Consider the following 20,796-nt stretch of genomic DNA (forward strand, 5'->3'; position numbering starts at 1 on the left):
GTGTGATTGTGAGAATGGTTGTTCGTCTCTGTGTGCCCTGCGATTGGCTGGCAACCAGTTCAGGGTGTAAGAAAATGGATGGATGGATGGATGGGTTAAGGCTTCAAAGATTAGGGTTCCAATTAAAAGGTTAGTGTTTCAATTTGGAGTTGGGATTTCAAGTTAAAGTTTGAGTTTGATATAATAGACACTGGTCTTCAATTATCAGCAAGTTAAGGTTGGGGTTCCAATTAAGGCTTACGGTATGCATTTTTGGGGAGTCAGGATTTTAAGATAGGACTAGGGTCACCTATAACAGACGACCTCTAATAAACATACTACAGTTACTGTAATAGCGATGGGCGAATGGGTTGTATCGTATCCAGCCCATACCCGGCCTTACTTCAAAGTATCGGTACTCATGACAGAATACAAAAAAACTGCAATACATTTCATGTAGTTTTAAGGAAAAATGCTAGATTTGGATATATTGGTCTTTCTTTAAAAATATGCTTTATTGCTTTTTGTGTGAAATGTTAAGTATCAAAAGTATTAGTGGTATCCGTATTGGTGTGAGTACTCATACTGGTAACGGTGTGAAAAAAAGTGGAATCAAACATCCCTAATTGTTAATCATGTTTTTTACATTTTAGATTAAACAAGATAATAAAATATAAAATGCAATGAGAAATTATACAATATAAATATGTATAATTAAAGTTTTCCTTTCGAATAGACACCTTAACACTATTCCATCCATCCTTTAACTAAACCGCTTATCCTCATAAGGGTCGCGGCAGTGCTGGAGTCGATCCCAGCTGTGTTCGGGCGGTACGCGGGGAACACCCTGAACTGGTTGCCAGCCCGTAAATAATTATTGCTTTCTTTTATTTCTTTGGAATAAAGATGTAAAAATATACCAGAATATGTTTACATATTTTAAAATATACTTTTAAATCCATCAAATCCATTATTTATACAACTAAAAACTTTAAAATTTAATGAATTGATGGAGTTTAACCACCTTAAAATATTGTACAAAGCCCATCGTGAAATTTTACCATATAAAAAGGGAAAGTGAGTACAAATTAAGAAGAACAGACATTTTTTTGCAAACCTAAACATAGAACAAAACAAAAAGAACGATGTATTTCAACTCAAGGTGTCAGTCTGTGGAACAATCTGGATTGTAAACCAAAATCTTCTCAGTCTATTTGTATTTTTTTTTTTATGTATAAAAGCACAATTATAGCAAAAATAGATATAGCACAAGGACACACAGTTGAATAATTTTGAAATATTTTGTAGAATTGTTATACTGAAAGCGTCTTGACTGCTTGCTGTCACTCATTTTGTGTTGTTGTTTTTTTCATTCTTTTTTTTGTGTTGATCAGGGGCAGACACAACAAGTGTTACTTCTTTCTGTCCCCTTTCTTTTCTTTCACTTTACTTTGAATTTGAATATTGCTTTATGATGTCTTTTTTCTTTTACAAGTGACTGAAATAAATTTAATTTAATTGAAAAGAGTCCCCCGCAAATCTTCTCCTTCTGCAAATAAACTCCCTTTTTTCTTTAATCTCCGCATGCTCTACCTGCACGGCGTAGCTAGACAACCAATTAAAACTGTGTTTTTCTTTTTTTGTATGTGTGTGTTTGCTTTATGATGCAGGAGTTTGGGGTTCCCTTCATGGAGACCAGTGCCAGGTCTGGTCTCAATGTAGAGTTGGCCTTCACTGCTGTGGCCAAGTAATGTATCATACATGCATCCTTATTAAATGTAAGTTGCAAAATATCCATAATGTTTATATTCTCCTTCTGTCGCAGGGAGTTGAAGCATCGTTCTGGGAAGGATCCCTGTGAGAACTTCAAGTTACAGGAATTTGTGAACAATGAGGTTAAGAGCGCTAGCTGCTGCAGATCCTAAAAGCATCTAAGCCCTGAAATGATGTATTTTACGTTAACAGAGAAAAACAGACTTTTGAAGGATATGATTTATATTACTATAATGTATGACATCTTTATACATAGATTTGACAAAGGGTGTAAATACTGCATGTAAAAATACAGTATTCCGATAATGAAGACAGACTACAGAATGTTTACAATGTTGAATATTAAAACAACAAGATTGTGTATATTTCTGTGTAAATGTTGTATTTCATATCTCGTTGGTGGTTTGTGTTCATTTATGTATTTAATTGGTCGTGTTTTTCATAATGTAAATTGAGTAGTAGTGTTAACCACATTTGCAATAATATTCAGTGGAATTTTTTGGCAGTGTTAAGACTTCTGTATAATGTTTGCCTGCATCATACAAAATATGAATATAATAATAGGCAATTTCAGTTTCTGTTAGTGTTTACTGGTCACTCTGGTGTTATGGAGTTGTTTTTTTCAGTGTGTAACTAAGGTTGTACAATAAAAATCAGAAGACAATACTGTAATTGTTTCATTCTTAACTCATTCACTGCCATTGACGGCTATAGACGTCAAAAATTCATTTGAACTATTTCTATTAGTTTAACATTTGTTCCCACTTTTGTTAACAAGAGTATGAAAGCCTAGATTTTTTTTTATTGTACATTTAGAAAATATATAAAATTTGTGATTAATTGTGAGTTAACTAGTGAAGTAATGTGATTAATTATGATAAAAACTACTGTACACAATGTTTCAAAGTTCTCCATTAACTCATTCACTGCCATTGACGGCTATAGATGTCAAAAATTCATTAAAACTATTTAAATTAGTTTAACTTTTTTCCCCACTTTTGTTAAGTTTTTGTTGTTGAGTATGAAAACCTTAATTAACATTAATTACCAAAAAAAATTATCGCCTGACGCCCCGAATTGTTTACTTATATTTTCTTAAAAAAGAAGGAAAAGATTATTAAAAAAACGTTTTTTAAAAAAAAAATATATTAAAAATACTTTTATACTAAAAAGAAGAAAAGATTATTAAAAATGAGGGGCGTCAGGCGATTAAATTTTTTTGGAATGTTAATTAAGGTTTTCATACTCAACAACAACAAAAACTTAACAAAAGTGGGAAAAAAAGTTAAACTAATAGAAATAGTTCCAATTAATTTTTTTACATCTATAGCCGTCAATGGCAGTGAATGAGTTAATGGAGAACTTTGAAACATTGTGAACATTAGTTTTTATAAGGGGCTGGAGCACTCGTTTGGATAAATTAGGACCCAAATTATTAAATTATTCTTTCTCTTCAAAGAATACCCCCAACCACCCCACCACAAAAATAAACAACCAAATACGTGCCTTCCTTCTTCCCATCGGGTAAAATAAACTGCTAGCAACTGTAATATAGCTCAGTTTAGTTCAAAAGCACTCATTAATGAGTGCATGATAACGACATTAGCGTTAATAGATTTACATAAATAGAGTAAATCATTTACCACTATGAACATAACTTGCCAAAGTCTGAGAACATTTGAAACCTGTCCGTTGTCTCCCCCTACTGGAAAAAAATGAATACATGACATGCATTACAAAACTGTTACACTGATTACAAGATTTATATTTTTTAGTAATTATCCTGGCATTAAATAGTAGAATCCAAGTAGCAAGTAAGTAAACAGTAATGACCTTGTGCATGACGTGCTGCATTGAACTTGCCGGAAATGTGAAACCGCTTGTTCTCACTTGCGCATTACATCCTCTTGCTCATACTGTAGTGTGACAGTCAAGTATGACAGAGAAAAATTGCTTGTTTGGCACATCCTCTAGTTCGTCTACTCATCCTGCTGCACAGGTCCTTCTTCAAACAGCTAAATAGTCACGGTTTGCGCTTAAAATAGGCCTCCACTGCAAAATAGGGGGGGGGGAGGGGTCACACAAAGAGGTAAAGGCATGCTTTAGTGTAATGTTGACAAAACAATGGGCACACTTCAAAGATGAACTGCTCTGAGAGACTTAATGATTGCTACTAAATTTATTATATAGGAGACAGACGGGTGAGAATGTTTAAGCTTTTTTTTTCACTGCATGCAAGAGGAGCATGGCAGCAGTTCTCCTTGCTGTAAACATAATACGAAAGGCCTTTTCACACTGCACTTGGTTTTGGTGTTCAGTGCAGGGACAATGGCGTTCCGGTGCAAGCTTGCCTATATTTGAATTGCTTAGCTGCCTACCAGGATGCATTGATGCTTTTTCCCGTGGTTGGTCTATTGCATTTAGCACTCTGAAATCACTCACAACCGCTTTCCTATTGGATGTGACGTCTGACACAGAAACGCCGCTTCCAAACTGAACATTCTTCAACTCAAGGCACGGGAACATAACATTTGTTAGGCTTGAGAATCATGAGAAGATCTATAAATCTGAAGAAGGTATTCCCGAAATGACACCATCACAAAAGTATATTAAATCAACTTCACAAGTTGAGTTTAGCTCAGAATGTTTTGAAAATGTAGCTCCCAAACCAAGTTTTACGTAGCCACATGAAATTTGACAAGTCCTGTATGTTGATCATAAGTAAACCAACAAAACAATTTCAAGATCTCATGTCCGTCATTTTCTTATGGTAATTGCATGTGAGCAGAGCATAGCACACAAAACTCTCATAACTCCGCAAGAGAAATTAACGATTGCCTAATAAACCTAAATCAATCTCAAATAAAGTTAATCTATTCAGAAGGAAAGTTAAGAATGAGGCAACGGTGCAGCTGGAGATTGAACGTACCTGCATACTCTTGAGGTAGCATGGGTTGGTTGACGACCGTCTGAAACGCCGCGATCCAGTCCATTCGATCCTGTTCGCTCTCGCACACAAAAAGGAACTCCCTGTCTGGCGTGGCTATGGTGATCCCAAACTGCCAGTGGGAGCTCTGAACGCCCAACGGAAGGCCCGGCAGGACGCTGTAGCCATTTTCCTTACTGCCGATGAACACTTCACCTCGTGCGTAGGCATCCTTGTAAAGCAGGGAGTCACATTACCGGACATGCAGCTGGCAGGAAGCCCATTGTCGGGGACCCACCAGTGGATCTTTCAAGTACATGAGCCTCCTATCATCCATGGAGAACCATCTCTTCTTAAAACCCTCTGTGTGCTGACATGAGATAAGCATGATGACTCGTCAATGTCAACTCCATACTTTGGACTAGACTGACATCACCTTGGGACCCGTCTTCTCCATGTAGCCCTGTTTTACATAGTTCCTGGTTACCTTGGGCAACAACTGGAAAAACGGAAAAAGTTAATCCTTTAGATGCTCCAAACTAGTACAGCGTTTAGAGCGTTTGACGGCATGGGATTGACGTTTTTAATAACACAAAGTGTTTGTGTTGCAGTAGTGACTTACATCAGCTATGGGAGCTCCAGGGAAGGCCACCTGCAGGTAGTGTAATCTGGCTGCTCGGATGGCATTGAACCAGTCCACCATTTCCTTCAGAAAAGGACACAATGGTTGTGCAAGTCAATTATACCTGCTGGATGAAGGCCCGAAGCCAATTTCACTTAGCAAAATGAAATTGTGTAAATCATGAGTAATCCTACAAGTCTAACAAACTGATTCCCGAATAGACACAGGAAGTCGGCCATTTCAATTTGAAGCGCCCATTCTACAGTCATTTTCCAGGGGCTCTCAAAAGTTGATCAACTCTACACACTGTAAGCCTGCCATTTTGTTTTTTTCTTGTTTTCTTTTTTTAACAGAGCTCTGTATTGTTCATTCAGTAACTTTACCAATTTGACATGTCATCATCATTGCTCTCTCTCTTTTTCTTCTTTTTTTTTCAAGCCTGCCATTTTGATTCGAAGCATCCATTTTGGCCATTTTCAGGGTCATTTTGTTCCATTGTCACCAAATTTGAATTACATACTCCAGTTTGGTAACTTGCTATAAAATGCAAAACTTGATCAAAGCCATTTATAAGCGCCAATCCTGGCAACAATGACCATAACCTCGCATTGAGTTCTACATCGTCACACACCTTGCCATCCTCGTGGTAAACAAAGATATTGCGAGTGCTGTTGTCCTTCAAGTAGGTTATCTGAAGGCCTTGAGCTGTGCCAATTTTAGCTGGCTGGAAGGTAGCGTTCACCGTACCGATGCTCATTATTGCTTTCGGCTCTCTCCCCTGTACAAAGAAATAATAAAACATTTTTGCATTTGTTGAACATTAATGCATAGTTATTAGGAGTGTTCAGATTTTATGCTGCCTATTCCGATACAATCATCCATGAGTGAGATCAGTGGGTACCAATTTTAATATTGATCATATAGCTACACAGTTTTCAGTTTTAGAGCTGCTCACCACTAGCTAGCATTTTAATAATCGATTAATCAGTTGTTGTTTTTTCAATCTATTACATGCGCAAACATATATTATGATTCAATTACTGGTTTGGCCTGTATCATGTGCAGCATTTAGGAAAGGAAGGGAGGGGGCTCAGGCTGGTCTCTAGTTGGCTGCAGGTTACAAAACACAAGTTGCAGGTGATCTGTTTTGTGATCAGCAATGAAAGTACGACATATGCCGATCGTGTACTTTTCCCTGGAAGTGAGTCGATCACAATCAGTGGCCAATCGATTGATGCGCAACTAATAATTGAATTTATACCATAGTCGAACTTGTACTTCTTGGGTGGCGTTCATTCGCTAAACCAGCAGCACTGTGTGTCTCAACAAACCCACGTACACGATTTACACTCTGACATCCAATACAAGAGCTGTATTAATGTAATAAAATCTAATCTAATCGCATAATGCTCAGTGTTGATACAAATATGTTTATTACGTGGTTCGGGTATAATACCGAGATGTATTTCCAATATTTGTCCCTTCTTGTCTTATCAAATAATCGAATACAAGAAAGCCATATTGTGTATTGTCAGCACTCACATCCTGCTTGTTGAAATACTTGAGCACCCCCTCTTGTTCGGACAGGATGAATTTTCGGCTGAGGTACTGCCCGTTGTCTCGGCCTCGTTTCCATAGAAACCCTTCCCGGTAGCCTGCCACATGATGACAAGACAGACCAAATTATCGGATCAACTTTTTATACAAAGACACTTTCTTTTCCCTTAATATTAACAATTGAGCTTCAACTCATTGTATGTCCTCTATGAAATGAACCGTACACGTTTTCTTATCCTATTTGTTTCCAACAGTCAGTGTGAACAAACTAGAAATTGCACTGCAGGAGGATGTGGTTTATCATTGCCAAACACACACGTTTACACCATAAATACACACACAGACAGACGCGCACAATGGAATAAAAAGACAAAACCAACGCTGTCATGGCTGCAATGCAATGCTGCAAGTGATCACAATATTAGTCATAAATGATAACGCACTTCCCCGGAAAGTGCATATACTGTATAAAGGAAGCATTTTCATTGAGAGTCTTTTAAGGCAACATGCAGCAAACAGTGGAGGATTTAGCATTTGAACCACTGAAATACAGCATACAAATGGTGCTATAGACTCGTAGTGGGATGTCGAATTATTCAATAATGCGAATACAAAAGCGGTCCGTTCATCCTCGCAGCCACATTGCTGAACAGCCCAACAACACAAGGCGCTATTGACAGCGGGACACCCACTCTGGGGAAGAGTGCTGATCATGATGCACAGACTGGTTCAGATTGCTGCAAGGTACAAAAGTATTGGGACACCCGGCCATGACACATACTGGAAGTGCACATGGAAGAAAATACAGCCTAGATATATGCAGCTTCTCTTTTGAGACGTCTGTTTTTGCTTTGACTTGCAAGCAGTAATTTGAGTGCTGTATGTTGGCAAATGGCAATGAAGTCAATTCAACTCTAGAGATAGACTGATATATGGGAGGTTCTCAGTCCTGTATGTATATATATGCAATTCTCGAATCGATTCGATATGCGGTTAAATCGATTTTTAAACATCAATTTTTTATGGCAATATTCAACAAAACGTCTTACATAGGGTTAGGATTCACACATTAAGCATGGAAGAATGTTATATTAATGGAACATTAAGCCTTAATATTTTATTTCAGTGCTGTTCAAACATGAAACAGACTGCAACCTGTTTGTTAAATGCAGTGGCTCAGTTATAAGCATGAATTTGCAGATAAATAAATAAATGTTCATACAAATCTTACAGTTTACATGTCCAAGTTTACTGATTAGTATTTTTTATTTATTTTGTATTTTTTTTTTTTCCTTGAAAACTTCTTGGGTGGTGGCCAGTTTAATTGGGTGGCCCGCCCATGTATTAACATGATGTGGGGAACGCTGTATATTTCATACAACCACGTAATGCAAAACTGGCTAACAAAACACATTATGTTACACTTGAAGAAATGGTTATTTAAACACAAACACATGTATGCAGATAAAGATACTCACATGCATAACTGCTATTGTATACTATATTCTTTATCCTCTGTGAAGAACGACTAGTAGTACAGCTTAATGAGGACTTTGAGTGACCTTCTACATGTATTTTTGTGTGTCTGCATTATGCTGTCCCCAGGTGGCCAAAGCGCATGCACCCTAACCCACCCTAACCCTAGGCCACAATATCCATTTGAAGTGACACAAGAATGTGGCAAAAATTGTATAATTCTTCACATTCTGTTTAATCATGTAATTTGTATGTTTTTATAAAACGCAATATTATAGAGTGGTACACATTCATGTTTTTTTTGGGAGGTTGGAACAAATTAATGGCATTAATGACTTTGACCCAAGAACAAATTGATCAACTTTAATTTCATTCCTGAAACCTGAATCTACATGTGTCATTATGATTGATTATCATCACTGAGTAAAAACAAGCGGGGAGTACTTTGGTTTTGCTTCAACATAATGATTTGCATTTCTCTAACCACTTCTGGTCCACATAAGCAAAAACACACACACAAAAAAGTGTACGTCCTTAAATAACGGGGCGATTGAAGAGGATGATTTTGCGGCATGTGTATAGTGTGAGTGGCATGTTGAGTTCTTACCTGCTGAGTAGGACTCCTGTATCCCCCCAGGCATGAACTCCTTCCTCTCGTACTTGGCGCGAATCCACTGCTCCCGCAAGAGCCTGACGAACAACAATTGTTTTGTTTCTAACAACAGAAAAGGATTGTAATACATTCAAAGTTTTGACTTTACTCTGTACTTATGACATGTAGTGGTGCCAACTTGTGAGTTTTTCAAGATTCAAATCGTTCGATTTTTGGAGTGTAGTGCACATGTAGACAGACAATTTAACAATACTCACAGACATATACTCTTTATCTTTTACACACACAAAAAAGCCTAATATAACTGAATCCGTTGTGAGACTCTTCTTCATCTGTGGCTCTATGTTTGTATTATACTGACCCCAGGTGGCCAAAACACGCACATGAGTCTGGTCCGGACAACAAATAAACTTATATCTCAAAGCACCATTTATTATGAATACAAATAAATATATCTCAGTAAAAATTCTTTAAAATGTTTAATTTTACAGTGTCTTGCAGAATCTGCACCTCGAATTTGTCAATATGTGTATTTGTCTCTAGCAACAGAGCTCTTATGTATGCATAAGTCTACCTGCCATTGACAAAAGTGTGGGCTGTCACTTACGCACAGTCTTTGTGAGTTGGCTGGTAGTAGAAAATGGGAACCGTCTGCTCGTATTTAGCCTTGGCCACGTGGTTCCCCAACTTGTCCATCAACTGCAAAAGGGAAGGACGAGAAATGTGATGTTTGTCAGTGATATGCTATCAATGTGTATGCATGCTGCTTTGTGGTGACACACTTGCAGAGGAGCTGTTATTTATTTTAAACACACACACACACACACACACACACACACAATAATAAAACAAAAACAAAAAACATAAGCATTCACCTCCAACTGTGCTGTGGTCCATGGATCCAGCAGGAGAGACTTGACTTTGCTGATTTGTGCGATGTTCCTGTGAAGGCCTGAACAGCTGTGGCACACAAACACACCCAGTGTATACGATGCCCACTCTGGATCTACAAAACACACACACACACACACACACACACACAATTTTGTGTCATCTAGTCTAGATCATTCCGATTTAATAGCAATCTGGCAAAATCAGTTAATCTTTGAAGTACCCCTGCAAAAGTATCAAAAAGCACCCAAAAATTGCCACTTCAAAATCAAAATGGCAGTCTTGCTATACTGTGTACCTGTGTTTCTTTACCTTGTTGGAGGTACTAATCCCACCCGTTTTCTACGCACATTCACCAAATTTTTTGACATTTATTGAAAATAAGGTTCAAGCACAATTTTGGTAGCAAGGGTGGGGGCTTTGAGTTGAATATGGAAGGAACTGTGTCAAAAATGACCCTAGAATGGCACAACTGAAGGTAACTAACATGAAAAGTACTGTTAAAACGGCAAAATTATTTAAAAATACACTATATTGGGTTTTTCTTACATCTTTGTAAATGTATCATGACACTGCAGGTATCTCTTGCAAGGTATATTATAATAGTGTAGGTGTATTTATTTATGTTAGTATGTAGAAAGAGTAACAAAATTGTTAAGATAACATCTTAATAATCTCCCACTGCAGTCTACCTGCCGCTCCGCAGTCGGCGCAGTTTCTATTTCCGGGTTTGTCCAAAAGTTCCATCAGCCTCTTTCTGCTGTTTTCCCGCTCTGAAAACATCCTCACGACGACTCTGCCCTCCGGGTTAAAATGTCAAACTCCCGAACGACAAGAAGACGTCGCCGCACACGATGCACGGAGAAAGGGAAGTGCGAAGACAAGCAGCGACAGCTCTGAAAGGTTTTATTGTCAGAAAGTGACTGGGTGGAGAGAGACCCTTAGCGTCATTATCGTGTATTGCATCGACATTGGAGCGACTCGGCAGGCGTCTCCGTTTTACGATTTTGTACGACGACGGCGTAACGCGAATTTGTATGCAAGTCAAAAAGCCGATGTAAATGTTTGTTTGAAAAGCACTTGAATAAAGCAGACCAATGGACAAATTAAAAACGTTAAGTCTAGTCGTAACTGAGCGTGTTACCTTTTTAGCGATCAGGGTTGTTTTATGAGAAAAACGATTTAAAAAAATAATATTGGAGTAAAAGCCTCCGATCTACTTATCTTACCTTTTTGTTTGTTTGCATTGTGCGTTCGAGTCCTTGTTGAGTGGTGGTGGCTTGATTTTAATGAAATGTAAAGCAATTTGAGTTACTTTGTCATGTAGGAAAAGCACTCTTATAAAGTTTGATTGAAAAATTTCACATTGACCATTACAAAAAATACTTTGAAATTGAATGGCACAAGCAAACATGACATGTATGCTAAATATGAGTCGTAATAAAACAGTTTTCTCCTTTCAGTAAAAACAAAATTTAGGTGTAATATTAGCAGCAGTCAGGAGTGGTTGACAGCACATCTGCCTCAGTTCTGAGGTTCAACGGAGTTCAAATCTTGTCTCTGGTCAAGATAAGCCCTTCAGTATTATGCCTCCCAACTACAGTATGATGGTGCTAGGAGAAAGTTAAAAACAACCTTCTGTGTTATACTCATTATTCAACAAAACAAACTTGACAGTGGCAATGTTTCACAAGTTGTATTTTTTTGGAACTCTCTACAAGTCAATACAGAGTAAAAAGGGTCACAATTTCAGCTAGGACTCGTCCGAACAAACAAAAAAATGACAAAAAACTTACATTGGCATAAAAAAAAAAACCTACACGAGGGCAACATGTTTGTTGAACTTCTGCCTTTTTTTGTAAATGTGTAATAATAAAAAGTAATTTGAAACTGGCTCAAATCAGAAAACTTGTTTATCTGGACGAGTTAGAGCTGGAACGAGAACGGTGGCGCCTGCGGCCGGCAGATCTGGAGCGAGAGCGGCGGCGTACTGGTGAACGCCTCCTTGGGGAGCGGGACCTGAAAGGACATTGGAAAAATGAAAATGTCAGGAAAAGCCTACTAGAACAGCTGGACTGAAGGTATATTAAAAGCACAAAATGGTCACAGTTGTGTGCTTACTGCAATTTTACATGCGATTCATTCTGAACGAAGCCAGCTAGCTATAAGAGAGTGTGCCCATTTGTGAAACCACATTATCTCAGGTGTTTATTTTTACTTCCGTTCTCTAAAAGATTTACAATTTCCCCTCAATTAAGTTGTTAAGGCTAAACAGCGATGGGCGGCATTTTTTTTTTTTTTTTATCTGCTGTGTGGCTCTCAGAGGACTTAACAAAATAACCTCACAAGCCAGATTGATAATTGTCATTCACTCAAGGGAGTTCTTCACATTATCAATCTGGTACTTCACTCGGCAGACCCATTCGGGAAAGGCCGGGCTTGCTGTACAATATTTCGAGCGGATTGGACAATGCGGCATCTTTGCACGTTTGTTTTGACCAATCAAGACAACAAATGAAAATGTCATCTTCGTCTCATCCTTTTTTTGGGGGGGCATCTTTACCAGATAAAAAAATGAAGCGTCTCGCTGTTCAAATTCAACAAGGAAAGGTGAGTAATTCTGCAAGAACAGAATTAATTGCAGCGTCCATTGGTCTGTTAGGTTTGTTTGTTTGTTTCCGTCCCGCCATCTGCGCTTATTGGTTTTGTCCCGCCCTAAACAACGCCTGATTGTTCCAATCTAAAAAAGGTCAGCTGCAAACGTATCAGCGGGAGCGGTACAAGATGTATTCTCCAGAGTTTGTGAACTCACAAATACCGCGAGAATTCAGCTTGCTGGCAAGGTTATTAACAAAATGGTCCTTGAGTGGAAAGGAATAGGAAAGGAAGATAAAGTATGGAATACGGACCTTCTCCTCATGCGGGGCGGGCTGCGTCGCCACATGGGCGGCGGAGGGGGCATTCTGCGAGGGGGAGACAGTCGACGAGGCGGTGGACGGACCCTCTGGGGCAGCACAGCAGCCGCTGTGATCTCCTGTCCATCAATCTGACCTGTGAACATGTTGAAACAGTCAATCAGTTGTACTTTAACAATATTTACAAGAAAAATATATAAACTAAAAAATTAAGTTTGAAAAAAAATTAACAACCAAAAAAAAAGATTACATTTAAAATGTATTTGAGAAAAATAATTGTAATCTCATGAGAAGTATAAAATCCCAGTTTTTTTTTTTTTTTTTTTTAAATTCCAAATCTTATAAGGACATTTATAGACAAATTGTATTCTTCAAATAATACAATCTTACAACCCCCCACCCACCCAAAAAAAGTGTTGTACTTTTTGGGGCCGCATGACAAAATGCTGCTACACAAATGTGTTTGTAACCTCAGTCAAAACTATAAATTTAAGGACCACCCTAAACTGAAGACCCCTTGTACATGAGTTTATAATTTTGCACACTGAACTAAACATTACCCTACCTCCATCCATGTACTTCAGGGCCTTCTGTGCCTCCTCAGGGCTTTCATATTCCACATAAGCGAAGCCCTTGGACATGTGCGGGACCTGCCTCTCCATCGGCATCTCCACCGTTTTGATTTTCCCATACGTGGCAAAGATCTCCTGGATGTGGTCCTGTGTGCAAGAAGAAAAATGGGAGAAACTTGCCAATATTTAAAACAAAAAATTTGGTCCTATCTTGTTAAAGTTGTTTGTTGCTGTAATACTAGAGTAGCTCGGACTACTGAAGACAAATTCATTTTGTGTATTTAACATACTAAGCCAATAAAGATTATTCCGAGTTTAATTCCGTCACCAAGTCATCAAAATGAAAGAAGCCCCTTATCAGGACTCCCACCTGCTCAGCACAGTCCTAAAAAAAAAAAATCCATATATCTCAGATACAAAAAAAAAAAAAAAGAGACAAAAGTACGGTAGCTACTACTGTACATCCTCAACCAGATGTGCATGTTAGTCTTCTTGTATTTAGACATGGCGGACTTAAAGGGGAAGTCATGTGAAAAAAAAATTGTATATTCTATGCGCCCCCACTAGTCTTAACTGATTAATTGACTGTGATTAATATTGCATTTGTGGAATAGGAATTAAGGAGAGAAACCCGCCTGTTTTTATCCATTTAAGGGGGCTGCCATTTTGCCTTGTACTGCGATTTGCTTCGCACATCTTTTCTGGGCTGATCGATCAGGCACTGTGATGTCATTTTCAGTTGACACCAAGTGGCACTAAGTGACAAAATGTGGACGGATTTTTCTGCTCAATTGATTTGCCACGAATTCAACATTAATCGGGATACCATGTTTAGACTGGTGGCACATACAAAATCCATCCATTATCTGAACTGCTTAGCCTCACAATGGTACTATTGTAATATTGGTACATATTGTACAATTTTTAAAAAGTGAAAACATTTGACTTGACTTCCCCTTTAAGTAACATTTTTGTTTGATTTGGGGGTTGAGTACCCCCCAAAAGGGGGGATAGTATTGCAGAATGAATTGGTGTGAACTTCAGCGCGACAGGATGTCACAGTGAGATGGATCAAGATGACGAGAATGTTCTGAAAAACATGGTCATCAAGATTCTTAATCCACAAAACTTTCAACAACAAAAAATTAGCAATTTGAGGCACTTGCAAGTCAGGTACCAATGTAAAACTTCAGAGGAACCGTTAGTGTCAAAAGGGCAGACCTTAGTGACGTTCCTTGTCAGCCGTCCCAAGTGAACCTTAGTTGGTTTAGGGCTGGGGGTTCTTTTCCTCCTCTCCTTATCTTTCTCTTTTTCCTTTTCTTCTCCCCTCTTCTGTGTTTTGGACCTGCACAACAACAACAACAACAACAACAACAACAACAACAGTGATCATCATAGCAAACAAGTACGATTTATGCCTGAATATCAAGAGAGACTTACGCCGAGCGGGAGCGCCGGCGGTTGTCGTGGCGCCGGCGGCTTGGGCTGGGCGAGCCCGAGGAGCTGGAAGAGGAGGAGGATCGCGAGCTCGAGGAACCCGAGTGGCTGCTTCCGGAGGAGCTGGAGCCGCTGGACGAACCCGAGCTGGAACCGGAGCTGCTGCTGGAAGAGGAGCTCGATCGGGACCTGATTGTAAACGTGACTGGTCAGCTTTAGACTCATTTAAGAGGAATGTCCAGCGTGGGATGCCCCGCTACTGCTACAATTTGGACTTGAAGCAGAATGTTCTCAACCTGCTAGAGACATTTGCAAATCTCTTAAGTGCGTTTTGCTTTGTCTTAGTTTTTTTTTTTAGATGCCACCACCAGGAAACATGTAGGAATTGCAACATATGCTGCTGGCTGCTCTGTACAGCAAGTAGGGCTCCACCTATCACATATTTTTGGAATAAATTATTCTACCAATTATCCAAATGACTAATCATCAACATCAAAATGTGTATGTAAGGTGCGGGTACTATTGTTGTCCATTTGGGTCACCATCTTAACGTTCCACACTGTAATATCTGTGACTGAGTGTGTATGGATTGAAATAGTGAGACCTGGCCCCTGGTGAGTGAATGGGCATCGGCGTGTGCGAGCGTACAGTTGAGAGTTGTAACTGTCAGCCAATCTGCGTACTGCGGAGTGTGTGGGGATCCGCTGCTGTTGTAGCAGTTTGTTTATGAATGTGCTTATTACATGTTAATTTTGGTGACTAATTTCTTTCTCGACTAAAGTTTCCCTACTGTAGCGTGCTGCCAAAGGCAAATGGCAAAGGCAGACAAGCACGCATGTTTGCACTTGCTGCGCAGCTGTAAGACAATTGTATTGTCATTTTTAAAAGTAATATTGTATGCTTAGTTCATCAATAATTTGTGATTGTGGGCTTCAGACCTGCTGCTGCTGCTTCCGGTGGATGCACTACGGTGTTTCCTGGTTTTCTCCCGCCCTCTCTCCTTTTCACCGTCCTTGGCGGCAGATTTGTCCTTGGCTCGGTCTTTAGTTTTCTCCTCTTCCTTCCGCTTAGTAGGAGATGGTGCCCTGCAGACAGACAAATAAAATAAAAATACAAAAAAAAAAAAGGTATTAGTGCTGGGCGATAAGGTCTTGAAAAAAATATCAATGTTTTTCACACCCTCCTCTATGCTTATAGAAAGCACTATGAGAGGGAAACACTAATTATACTTCCACAACTGTGCTGTACTATCACCTTCTGGCAAAGTGCTCATCATGCACGTTACTCTGGACTTTCAGACTGCACTGGAACTTGTGTAGATGATTAATATGGTAATAAATATCTTAAGAATGTTTAGGTTATTGAATTTAATATTTTCAAATGAACATTTAGTAATTTCTAACTCTTTAATATTATTAGCTATTCAGCAACCGTAATTTATCATCTGTTTTCATTGTAGAGACTACAGGAGCCGTGTTTTTTTTTGTGATTAAATAACATATCCATCTATCGAAAGTGAGAAAACTAAATTATTAGGACCACCTCAGAATGACGTAATGCACACAATTAACATGTTCTTGCGTAAAAACATTGCCAGCCGTCTCAAGCAAATGCGATTGTTCCAGTTTACGCGCGCAGCGCTTTCATAAAATTTATTTCGTAGTGGCCTTTATATTAATTAAAGTAGCCGAGTGGTGTACATGCTAGCTGGTTAGCTTCCCAAAATGCCCGCAAATCTTTTCACAATTGGTTTCTGTATAAATTGCAAGAAAATATTGTACATCTGAGCGAGCTGAATTTATAAACCAATAAGAGTGAGAGATTACGGAAAAACAATATAATTAAATAGATGCAAAAGCAATTTATATACGTATATATATATATATTTTTTTTTTTTTTTTTTAAACACACGCACACACAAAACACGCCGCCATTGAATTTCATTCAGACAGACGGAAACCACGGGGCTTTTGTCAAATTGTGAAATGCTCGACTTACGAAACATATACAACATTACGCTGTATGGCAAATCGTTGCATGCAACAAAAAATACCAAATAACATCATTATCTAAATTGTAACTATCTAAATAAATAGCAAACTTACATGTTTTTTGTTACAGGTGGTAGAGTCCCGGGCGACTACGGGCCTTGAGCAGAGTCGCTGGCTGATGACGACATGAGCCGGAAGTGACGACACTACCTGAGCGCCACTTACGACTCATTTGTTTATTTATGCGCTCCTCCATAAAAAAAAAAATCAGACGTTAGCTTGTCGACTGAGTGATTTCGAACGAGGCGTGTCTCGAATGTCACCGAGTGTCTTTTTTTCTTTCTCCAGGTGAGCACTCGACTTTTGTTAGTGTTTGTCGATGTAAAGCTATCGTTTTGTATCGATCATTGTGTATCAAAAAATTGTTTGAGGATAAGCCAACACTTGAGTAGACACATTTGCTTTTATGATTCATGGTTGTTGGAGTAAATGTATTTCTTGTGTTCTTTATAATGTGCAGTGTATGTCCTATTATGATAGCACATGGTATATTTTGGTTGGGTCTGATGTTCGAGCTGTTCATTGTCATATGTGGATTTACTGCACTGTACAGATGATCTCGGATGCTGAATTAAGTGTTAAAACTGTGCATTTTTGGATATGCTTAAACTTTTTTTTAATTTAATACAGTGCACAGTTAAGTTGTACAATCAATTTGCATTGAATGTAAGACCTGCTTGTTTCAAACATTTATAAAAGACACTTATAAAAACATTTTCTAAATTATTTATTAAATATACATTTTTTTTTAATATATATAAAACCCCTGCCTCATTTCTGATGAACATTTGGGATTGCAACACTAATGTATTTTAATTATGCTCATGATTGTGGTACCACAGCTATGTAATACAGCTACTGGTATGTATTTTTTGAGACAGTATTTGGTGTAAACAGTTTGAAAGTGCCAGATGTGGTATTAAAAAAAGGTATATATTGAAAGGCGGGGCTCACTCCCATTCGCTTGAATGGAACCGGCGCGGTACATACGCTGCTCGTGTACATTACCACAAACTTCACTAGTTTATCCACAGGTACGTATACAAGTAGATAAATATGGTTAACTATTGTTTTACAGTACACATATTGAGTTTTACACTGTACTTATAGTTCTATCGCTTGGCAGTGCGTGGTGGGTGGTTGTGTCCCTGTGCTAGCTTATAACTCTGTAAATTTATATTTTGCCTGTGTGAAAGCTTCTGTGGATTTTGGCTATATTATTTGGATTATTATGTGTTCCTTTCCGTAGATACAAACCACGCCATGGGTCGCCTGGACGACGCCGCCAAGCGCAAAGTGGTGGAGCTGAGGAAGGCCGGCCTGAGTTTCCGCAAGATCAAGGCCGTGTTGGAGCTAGAGAACATCAAGGTGTCAGCGCAGGCCATCTACCTGTTCCTGAGGGAGTTCCAAGGCAGGCGACCGGGCAGGGTCAGGCCCCTGGAGGCCGCGAGCAACACGGCACCGATGCCAATGCAGAATCTCGTCGGGGGGCTACAGGAAAGCTGGAGCAACATACGTCTGCAACACCTATTACGAGATGCATCCCACCGCGCCAACTTTACCAAGTTCGCCAAGCAGGCGTCTATGGAAGCAGACAGCAATGTGAAAGCGTCCGGCTCTGGGAAAAGCAGCGCAGAGAGTCAAGCGGACCAGCAGCAGCAGTGTTTGGATGATAACGACATCCAGATTGTGAGTGTCACTTCTTTAGCGCAGAATCAGCAAAGAGCAGAGACAAGTGCGACTTCATCTCCTGAAACAGCATCTGTGGCCTTCAACAGGAAGAGAGTGACACCCTCCCCCGCCACCAGCTCTATGCTGGTGGCTCGTAAACGCATTTTGGACAAAGCTCTGACGCACAGGATGAAGGTCTGATTATTAGCATTCTTAACTGTCACAGTTGTTAATTGAGTTGACAGATTGAGGTTTTGTTCTACCAGGTGACATCGTTTTTGAGGAGAGAACACGCAAACGTCCAAAGATCCGATTTAGCTGCGATGTCACAACAACCACCACCATTAGCAGCAGTAGCAGTACCAACACATTATGATCTGACCACAGAAAAGGTGAGAAAATGGATGATGCATGACATGGTATGACTTGGGTCCTGAGCTGTTCCTTTCCATACATAGACATGTAGCAATTCCGTAGCTAAATTAGTCACGATGTGGTATGACTTCAATAATGAGCATTCTATAAATTCCTCATTTCTCAGACCAGATTGGAAGATGGTGGCACGAACACAACCAGACGTTTTTTCCCACAGAGACCAGGTCTGTCCGTGCGCTCCCTTCACACGCTGCCTCGAGTTGGAATCCGGCTTCCCAATCGTCCAGCGGCTCCTTTAGCATCCTCGGCTCCTGGGGGCGCCGTCCTTCGCATGCAGACTTCCGGAGGAGAGCCAAGCCAAGATGCCGGAGCGAGAGGCGGCCTTCAGGATCAGATCCAGACGCTGGGCTGCGAGGTACGCAGCCTGGGCCTGGCTGTGAAGATGCTAGTGGAGCAGCAGAGCCGCTTGGAGAGGGAGCAGGTGCAGCAGACTCACATCCAAAAGCAGATCCTCAGCACCCTGCAGAGCCTCGCGTTCAAAGCGGGACCTTGCGGCAATACTCAGCGAGCACAAAACAAAACGCCGTCCCCTTCCTGCTTGCCCGCCTCCTCTTCCTCGTTCAGCCAAGACACCTTCGACTTTAACCAAGTCACCTTCAACCAGTGCAGCCAAACCCAAGCAGCCTACGACTCGCTCGAGAGTCTGGAACCCGTCGAGGCCTTTAAACTTCCCACCCTGAGCCCTGATGGCATGAATGGCTTCCCACCGTGTAGCAGCGCAGAGAACCTCCCGCTCACTCACACACCCCCGCAGACGCAACAAACATACACGGGTGCATACCCCCAGCAAAACTGCCAGAATCTCTTGGCGCCCTATGCCCAATCTTACGTGCCCGCGTACGACCGCTCGCATCTTCAGGGGTTTAGAGAGACAGGAAGCAAGACGTCGGATTTCCAGACGAGCTGCTCCGAGAGGAATCTTCAGGACTGCAGTGTGTCCACGCAGGATCAACACCTCAACATTATCAAAGTCGAAGGACCTTAGACCGATTCTAGCGTATTGCAGCTTTTATTGTAGTTTTTTAAAGAACATATTTATTTCTTAAGTAGAATTGAACCTTGACCACAAATGTCGACTAAAGCAGGATACACACTGATTTTTTCCGGAACCAATTTTTGAAAGGTGAGACACCCAACAAGACAAGGAAAAACAACAACACTTTTTGTAGTGTGCAATGTGCTCTTCATGTGTACGCAGTGTGCCACCGCATACATAATTTTTTATCTCCACCGATAATTGCCAGTCTCTTCCTCAGAACAGATGGCCGTTGTAGTACTAGTACTAAGCTGTGAAAAGCAGTGTGCCTCCACAGGTCATCAAGTTTGCTGGAAAATACAAAAAAAAAAAAAGAAGAAATAGAAGCAGTTAGGCTAACTGTTAGCTTATGTAATAACTACCATGGACTTTAATATGGCTGGACTGTCACCCTCGCAGCTGAAGCCAGAGGGCAACCTTCTTACGTTACCACTTGTACTGACAACTTCTGTTATTTAAAAAAAAAAAGTGTATGAATGTATAAATGAGAGCCTAGCAATGAGCAAACTTTACTGTTTGTATCGATCATTCAGAGTTTATCTCAATATTGTGAATTGTGAGGGACAGAGGTTAGGTTTACATTTCGCAGCAATTTTTTTTTCCTGATGGACTTTACTTTCACTTGATTGTTGATGGCTCTGACAATATGATGCAGACAAATCTTTTGAGTAGCACCCGTAGATAGTATATCTTATAAAAGAAAATTAAAAGTCTCTTTCTTAGCAATGAAATGTACATGTAGCGCTTCTCCCAGACTTTTTTGCTGTCCACGCAGAAAATAACATGAAAACGCTTTGGAGAAATTAATGAATTCAAGTTAGACAGTCTTTGGGAGTGGCAAC

At 39.9% G+C, this 20,796-nt stretch overlaps 4 protein-coding genes across 8 annotated transcripts in view; 2 read left to right on the forward strand and 2 right to left on the reverse strand.

The window, feature by feature from the left end:
• LOC144044467 (ras-related protein Rab-26-like) overlaps positions 1–2,418 on the forward strand; it is a 44,636-nt gene extending 42,218 nt beyond the window's left edge. The window contains exons 8-9 of one of the 2 annotated variants that reach the window (XR_013291277.1): positions 1,650–1,726; positions 1,805–1,875. Coding sequence is in view for 1 of the 2 variants with exons in the window: in XM_077558899.1 (XP_077415025.1) it covers positions 1,650–1,726; positions 1,805–1,904 (177 nt within the window). In the remaining variant the exon portion in view is untranslated. Of the gene's footprint in view, positions 1–1,649; positions 1,727–1,804 lie in introns of both variants that reach the window. The other variant, XM_077558899.1, reaches the window with a different exon arrangement.
• Positions 2,419–2,782: 364 nt separating this feature from the next.
• Positions 2,783–10,919, reverse strand: LOC144043019 (arf-GAP with dual PH domain-containing protein 1-like). The gene is made up of 11 exons (XM_077556202.1): positions 10,530–10,919; positions 9,822–9,952; positions 9,554–9,645; positions 8,941–9,023; positions 6,843–6,955; positions 5,932–6,078; positions 5,301–5,384; positions 5,115–5,177; positions 4,977–5,048; positions 4,682–4,910; positions 2,783–3,804 (listed from the first exon to the last, which is right to left on the reverse strand). Exons 1-11 carry the CDS (start codon positions 10,618–10,620, stop codon positions 3,776–3,778), a joined length of 1,134 nt encoding a protein of 377 aa, XP_077412328.1. The 5' UTR covers positions 10,621–10,919; the 3' UTR covers positions 2,783–3,775.
• A 599-nt stretch (positions 10,920–11,518) lies between these two features.
• On the reverse strand, positions 11,519–16,971 carry rnps1 (RNA binding protein S1, serine-rich domain). Of its 3 annotated transcripts, none has more exons than XM_077556205.1 (7): positions 16,867–16,971; positions 15,700–15,846; positions 14,765–14,923; positions 14,546–14,669; positions 13,318–13,471; positions 12,747–12,888; positions 11,519–11,856 (listed from the first exon to the last, which is right to left on the reverse strand). In XM_077556205.1, coding segments are annotated over exons 1-7 (834 nt in total). In that variant the 5' UTR covers positions 16,869–16,971; the 3' UTR covers positions 11,519–11,750. The 3 variants fall into 3 exon arrangements, with proteins under 3 accessions (XP_077412331.1, XP_077412330.1, XP_077412329.1); XM_077556204.1 differs by having other exon boundaries at positions 14,765–14,926; XM_077556203.1 differs by having other exon boundaries at positions 14,765–14,950.
• The window catches only part of LOC144043018 (uncharacterized), a 4,707-nt gene continuing 845 nt past the window's right edge, over positions 16,935–20,796 (forward strand). Inside the window, exons 1-4 of one of the 2 annotated variants that reach the window (XM_077556200.1) lie at positions 16,935–17,100; positions 18,062–18,678; positions 18,750–18,875; positions 19,025–20,796. The exon at positions 19,025–20,796 is cut by the window's right edge and continues 845 nt beyond it. In XM_077556200.1, the coding sequence (XP_077412326.1) occupies positions 18,076–18,678; positions 18,750–18,875; positions 19,025–19,903 (1,608 nt within the window). In that variant the 5' untranslated portion in view covers positions 16,935–17,100; positions 18,062–18,075 and the 3' untranslated portion in view covers positions 19,904–20,796. The remainder of the gene's footprint in view (positions 17,101–18,061; positions 18,679–18,749; positions 18,876–19,024) is intronic. The other variant, XM_077556201.1, reaches the window with a different exon arrangement.

The sequence above is a fragment of the Vanacampus margaritifer genome, chromosome 2 (assembly GCF_051991255.1).
Source record: "Vanacampus margaritifer isolate UIUO_Vmar chromosome 2, RoL_Vmar_1.0, whole genome shotgun sequence".
NCBI classification, from domain to species: domain Eukaryota; kingdom Metazoa; phylum Chordata; class Actinopteri; order Syngnathiformes; family Syngnathidae; genus Vanacampus; species Vanacampus margaritifer.

Excerpts from the sequence above, each read along its gene's own strand:
- rnps1 (XM_077556203.1), bottom strand. Across the intron at positions 13,472-14,545 it reads TGACAAGGAACGTCACTAAG|GACCACATCCAGGAGATCTT; the intron begins GTCTGCCCTTTT and ends TCTTGCACACAG. Across the intron at positions 11,857-12,746 it reads CCGCCCCGCATGAGGAGAAG|GTCCCGCTCCCCAAGGAGGC; the intron begins GTCCGTATTCCA and ends ATGTCCTTTCAG.
- LOC144043019 (XM_077556202.1), bottom strand. The coding sequence starts at position 10,620 with ATGTTTTCAGAGCGGGAAAACAGCAGAAAGAGGCTGATGGAACTTTTG. Across the intron at positions 9,024-9,553 it reads CCAACTCACAAAGACTGTGC|GCTCTTGCGGGAGCAGTGGA; the intron begins GTAAGTGACAGC and ends GTTGTTCGTCAG. Across the intron at positions 6,956-8,940 it reads ACAGGAGTCCTACTCAGCAG|GCTACCGGGAAGGGTTTCTA; the intron begins GTAAGAACTCAA and ends ATCATGTGGCAG.